This window comes from Priapulus caudatus, unplaced genomic scaffold (genome assembly GCF_000485595.1).
Source record: "Priapulus caudatus unplaced genomic scaffold, Priapulus_caudatus-5.0.1 Scaffold1207, whole genome shotgun sequence".
Classification (NCBI taxonomy): Eukaryota; Metazoa; Priapulida; class Priapulimorpha; order Priapulimorphida; family Priapulidae; genus Priapulus; species Priapulus caudatus.
Window position 1 is genome coordinate 37,316 of NW_014578268.1, and position 6,546 is coordinate 43,861.

At 48.7% G+C, this 6,546-nt stretch overlaps 1 protein-coding gene across 1 annotated transcript in view; it reads left to right on the forward strand.

Moving 5' to 3' along the window:
* Positions 1–3,994, forward strand: part of LOC106815814 (melatonin receptor type 1B-B-like) — a 9,852-nt gene extending 5,858 nt beyond the window's left edge. The window contains exon 2 of the mRNA XM_014820325.1: positions 3,528–3,994. Within this exon, the coding sequence (XP_014675811.1) occupies positions 3,528–3,994 (467 nt within the window). The remainder of the gene's footprint in view (positions 1–3,527) is intronic.
* Positions 3,995–6,546: the final 2,552 nt, after the last annotated feature.

The window sequence follows — 6,546 nt, forward strand, 5'->3', positions numbered from 1 at the left end:
ACATACATAATCATTAGCATACATACATACATACATACAGTATCCATACATACTAACATACATACATAACATACATACATACATACATACACTACATACATAAGCATACATACATACATACATACATACATACATACATACAACACAGCACACATACACACACAACACACACACACACACATCACACACACACACCCCATCATCCATCATTCCATCCATCCATCCATCCATCCATTCCACTCATCCATCCATCCATCCATCGCATCCATCGATCCATCCATCCATACCATCCATCCATCCATGCGCATCCATCCATCCATGCATTCCATCCATCCATCCATCCATCCATCCATTCCATCCATCCATCCATCCATCCATCGCATCCATCCTCCATCATCCATCCATCCATCCATCCATCCATCCATCCATCCATCCATCCAGTCATCCTGCCATCCATCCCATCCATCCATCCATTCCCATCATCCATCCATCCATCCATCCATCCATCCATCCATCCATCCATCCATCATCCATCCATCCATCCATCATCCTCATCCATCCATCATCCATCCATCATCCATCCATCCATCCATCCATCCATCCAATCCATCCATCCATCCATCCATCCATCCATCCATCCATCATCCATCCATCCATCCATCGCATCCATCCATCATCCATCCATCCATCCATCCATCCATCCATCCATCCATCCATCCATCCATCCATTCCGCCGAAATAACCTCTCAGAAATAACACGATGTCTACCCATGTTTCCCTACTAAAGAACTGACACGAAGTTTTACGTACTGCTGGAGAAGATTGTAATGACAAGGTAGGCGACCATCTGTCCGAACGGTAACCCTGTCCTCGGCTGGTCGGGCGAGACGGTCTGTAGAACTGTTACTGACCGATGTGCTGTTCATCTTAGCAGTGTACCTACATACAGGCAACTCGCACGGATGCACGAACGCACGATCTGCCCGAAGTCTCAACACCCGAGTCACGACTGCTGGCGCTGCTATCAATCTCGACGGTGGGCGGCGATGACTGTGACGGCGACGATGACGACGGTGATGACGGACGATGAGCATGATACGGCAGTAGTTGTAAATGCGTGCGCATGACAGCCGCTGTTTCAGAACGTGCGCTTTTCTGCTGTGTGCGCAGATCTCGGAACGAAGTCTTCTAGGTAAAGCCAATATTCTAACTAGAGGAAATCGGTCTGGATGCATCGGAGGCTCGAGAAACATAAACCAACCCGCCACATGTTCAGTGAGTGTGTGGCTAAGAAGGCTGTGGTTAAGTAACGTTCAATTGTTTCTCTGCTCTTTGATTATACCAAAGACCCTATATAGTATATATATATATATATATATATATATATATATATATATATATATTATAGAGAGAGAGAGAGAGAGAGAGAGAGAGAGAGAGAGAGAGAGAGAGGAGAAGAGAGAAGAGGAAGAGAGAGAGAGAGAGAGAGAGAGAGAGAGAGAGAGGGAGAGAGAGAGAGAGAGAGAGAGAGAGAGAGAGAGAGAGAGAGAGAGAGAGAGAGAGGTCTTTGATTATACTAGTCATGAAAATATTTGAGTTACTGTAAATATGATTATTCTTTTGCAAAAATATTCTTTTGCAGTTGGTCAAGCAGGCTGTATGTGGTCAGCAGTGTCTTTGGCCTGCTAAGTATAAGCATGATTACTGGTCAAACAAGTCAATGAAACCTATAGCTCAAGAAGGCGCATCTGCCTGGGCGGGCGCGGTGGGGATCAGTCAGCTAGCATGCAAAACACGTCGCATGTTGGGTTGAGAGACGGGAGGCTGGCGCCCCGCAGCGCGATAGCCTTCACAGCTGCATCTAGCAACGCGGTTACAGTAAACGAAAAGGTTTAGCATCAAAGTAGACGCCGAGTAAACGCTGTTCAAGGTAACCGTTGCCACGGTAACCGTCGTGCAGAAAGAAGCCTCTAAATAATTAATGTATCGTTTATGTGCGTTCGTGACTGCATTTATGTGTGCGAGAGACGAAGGCCTACTACACAAAATAACTTTATATATGTGTAATAAACGGTGCGGTGCGAATTTTACGCGCACGTGTCCGTATGCGTGCGAGTGCGTGCTCGTGTTGCCGTGCGCGCTCGTGCGTGTGCGCGTGCGTGTGCGTGTATTAAACATTGATTGGGCCGATTTATCTGCGGGGATTCGGCCAAAATTTGGTTGATAAAAAATCTAGAGCCATAACTTCGTAACAAATATCACTCATAGTCAACCGGATGTCCTGAAGAATACAAGAGAATATAATTATACAAATATTAACTAATTAAATATTATGAAAAAAAAATTTTGCCTACGCTTTTCTACTGCAACCCACAACAACAGTGCTGATCTGCCATTTAGCTCATTTTAGGCTCTGTTCTTCTTCAGGTCGTTTCCGTAATTCTAGTCGGTCGATATATGACTTCGTTGCGCTACCTATCAGGAGAAAGCATTGCTACTGTAACATTGGTAGGTACGTTGTGCGTAATAGTAACATACACTAATGCGCCTGCTAGACCAGGCCGCGCGTGTAATAGCTTGAATCTCTTGTGAGTTGTCACGTCCATATACCGAGCCCCGCGTTATTAAGCACTGCATTGGATTACTCGCTATTAAACGCTTACATTGCGACGCTGCGGCTAGCTTTACTATTTTCTGATATGTTTCACTTTTTTGCTTTTTACTTTATTTTTCATTGAGAACATTATACGTGAGATTTCCTACACTGTGCTTATGTGTGCGTGCCTACGTACGTGCGTGCGTATGTGCGTGCATGTGTGCGCGTGTGCGTGCGTGCGTGCGTGCGTGTGTGCGTGCATTCATTGCGCGCATTGTATGTGTACCGCTTGTGAAACATAACGCAAAGTTTTGAGCTAATGAGTGAACGAGCTTACGCGTACACTCACGCACGCACGCACGTAGGCACGCACACATGCACGCACGCACGCACGCACGCACGCTCGCACATCGCCGTGACAAACCGACCAAAGACACAAACACATCAACTTCACGCACGCACCTGATCTACACGCGCGCACACACACACGCACGCACGGAACCATCTCTGTATGTATGTATGTGTGCATGTAACAGGTATCGGCGTCGTTGGCAACATTCTGGTGTTGGCTGCTGTGCTAATCTACAAACCACTGCGAAAATCCGGCAACATCTTTATCGGAGCTCTGGCCATCGCTGATCTTGTACGGTTATAAACGCGTATTTGTTTTGATGACTGTGGCGGCGGTAAATGTGAAGACGGTGATAGCATTTCATGCACTAACTCTGTGATGAATTCTATTCTTCGTATCAGTTCATACTTACTGTCCTTTGAAATTGTATTTTAATTCCGCAAACCGAATTTTTTATAGCATAATCAGCGGTTATTGTTCATACATCCCCACGAGATAAACACAATTTTTTCATCTGAAATGATACATAACTGCTAGATCAATGATCTACACCCTCTTTCCCGGGGTTGCTTACTGTAGGATTTCTCAAGGAGGAGTTGTTGACAGGGTCGAAGATTCTGTGTACGCTTACAGGCGCCGCGTGCCTGAACGTGTGTAACGCCTCGCTCTTCACACTTATGGTAATCAGTGTCAGTCGTATGTTCGCCATTTGCTACCTCAACGTCTACGGACGCGTGTTCACGTCGAGCAAATGCGTCACCATCGTCGTTGTCACCTGGTTTACCGTCTTCGTCATGAATCTGCCGGCGTACTTCTACGACAACGGTTCTGGCTTCTGGTTTGAACCCCGTTCGCAATCGTGCCTGTGGAATTGGTACGCGAGCCCGCTACACCGCCACCTGTGGGCAGCGCTCCGCGTAATGACGCCCGCAACCGTCACAGCCATCTGCTACCTGAAGATATTCATCCACGTTCACAAGAGTAAGCAGCGGGTATGTACGTCTGGAGTTGGACTCGTGCTATTTCTAGCGTCAATACGACTATAGTTAATCCCGCGCGCACGTGTGCTCGTCAACGCCATCTCAAACCTTACATTTGTCCGAATCTCTGTAATTCAATTATACCTTGCAAATTTAATTAAAAGTTTTTGCCGTGTTTATTATAAATCGTACATAACGTACACTCGCACAAGCAAAATTATCTCTGTAAGAATGCAACGTACATAACCTGTCTCCAATGTGCCTCTTATTCATTAACCACATCTGCATTAGTAGCTAAGAAGGACAGGTACGGCTATTCGCCGTCAATCTTTGGTAATAACAATAGTGACGTTTCTTGCATTCCACCCCGAAGCTACTCGGTTATTCGGCGACTCCGTAGCGAGAACGGGGGCGGGAGACGGCGGGGTAAGCATTGGCTTCCGTTCTCACCCCAGGTCGGCCAGGGCTGGCAGGCTCGCGTCCACCCGCCCCAACGACGCACCGGCCTCCTCACCGCGCGTCGACCGGAACTCGCAAACGGAAAAAAAACCTCGCACAATCTTCGTCCGTGGGTTCGGTCCCTCTTTACCCTCTGCGGCAGCCCCCCCCCTTCCTCTCCCTCCCTCAATTCCGACTTCTCTCTTTGATCACGACCACGAGCTCGGCGGCGCCACTTCTCTCTCTCTACTCTTGACTCCTCTTATGCCGACCGCACTCTAAACAGCTCCGCTCAACGCCGACCTCGGGTCTTACCGGGCGTCGCCCAACCAGGGCAGTTTCGTGCTGGCTCAGGGACCCGCTTTCCTTCGGCGGCTCGGGCGCGCGCCGCTGGGGATCCCACGCCCCCGCCCTACAACTACCCAACACCACCCACCGCCCCCCCCTCCCCCGCCGTCGCCCCCCCTGCACTCTCCTGGGGTGAGAAGCTCCCGCCGGCCTCGCCCCCGGGCTGAGGCACTCAGCTCAGCCCTCACGCCATGCAAAACACGGTCGCGTGGGTCTGGGCCTTGGCCAGCGCACGCGAGGCCCCTGAGCGCACCGGCAGGCGCCGATAGGGGGCTTCACAGCTGCATCTTAAGGCAACTCGCGCGGCTTAGCGCCAGCTCACACAGCGAAACACAGCGCTCTCCTACGCACTCCAACACGCTAGAAGCCCGGCGGCGTCACTCAAACGCCCCCCCTGGGGTCTCAACGCTAGAGCCGGTTGCCCGGGGTAACCGGCTGGCAGAAAGAAGCCCTCTAAATACTTACTATGTCACCCTCCCCCCGTCCTTCCACTGTGCGCTCCGTGACTGCATTTATGTGTGCGGAGGGAGGGACGAAGGGCCTACTACACCAAAATACTTCTATATATGCTGTTCAATACACCACGGGCGTGCGCGTCGCGACCGTTCTCTACGGCGCACGTGTCGCTCATGCGTGCGCGAGCTCCCGTGCTCGGGTGTCTGGGCCCGGTGCCGGCTGGTGGCGTGTGCGCCGGTGCGCTGGGCGCTCGTATCTAACACTTGATTGGGCCGATTTCATCGTGCCGGGACTTCGGCAAACCTTTCGTCTGCATCAACACAAACTCTACGCGCGCCCACTCACTCTCTTCGGCTCAACAACTCATCCGCACTCATAGTCAACCGGATGTCGTGAGATACAAGAGAATATAATTATACAAATTTAACTAATTTAAATATTATGAAGAAAAAATTTTGGCCTACCTTTTCTAGCTGCAGGCACCCACAACAGACAGTGCTGATTCTGCCATTTTAGCTCATTTTAGGCTGCTGGTTCTTCTTCAGTCGTTTCCGTAATTCTAAGTGCGGTCATATATGAACTTCGGTTGGCGCCTACGTATCAGGAGAAAGCATTGCTACTGTAACATTGTAGGTCGTTGTGCGGTAATAGTAACATACACTAATGGCGCCATGCTAAAGACAGGCCGGGGGCTGTAATAGCTTGAATCTCGTTGTGGAAGTGTCACGTTTTCATTACCGGAGCGCCGCCGCCGTTATTAAGCTGCATTGGATTACTCGCTATTAACGCTTACATTGCGACGCTGCGGCTAGCGTTTACTCTTTTCTGATATGTTTCACTCTTTTGCTTTTTTACTTTATTTTTCATTGAGAACATTATACGTGAGGATTTCCTACACTGGTGGCTTACCATTCATTGTGAAAAGGTGAAATTTTGTCTCGCTAACTAGTAACCTCGTCAGGTCTGACCTGAGCATTAAGAGCGGCGTTGGGGAATATAATAAATCTGAAAGTGCATTAAGTACGCCCCGGGCTAACTAGTCCCGGCCGGTAAAACATTCTATCCATTTTTCCACCCAATTGGGTCAAGCTGTTTCTGTTCAGCCTTTTCTAAGTGGTTAAGCATCTGTGATTAACCTCTATTTTGCTATCTCTCTCGAATGCTCGAAGAAAACCACGCTGGGGTCGGTGACTCAATCATATCCAAATCGCCAAGGTTTCTTAGATTTTAACTAGTTGATATACAGTCTTATCAGGTAAGATTTTAGGATACATTTAGGTAGCCGTGCCTAGGTAAGCTCCGTACTTTTATGTTAAAATTTGCAAGCAACATTTTCTAGCAAATATACACATAGAAATTGCGTAACGGGTGTCATG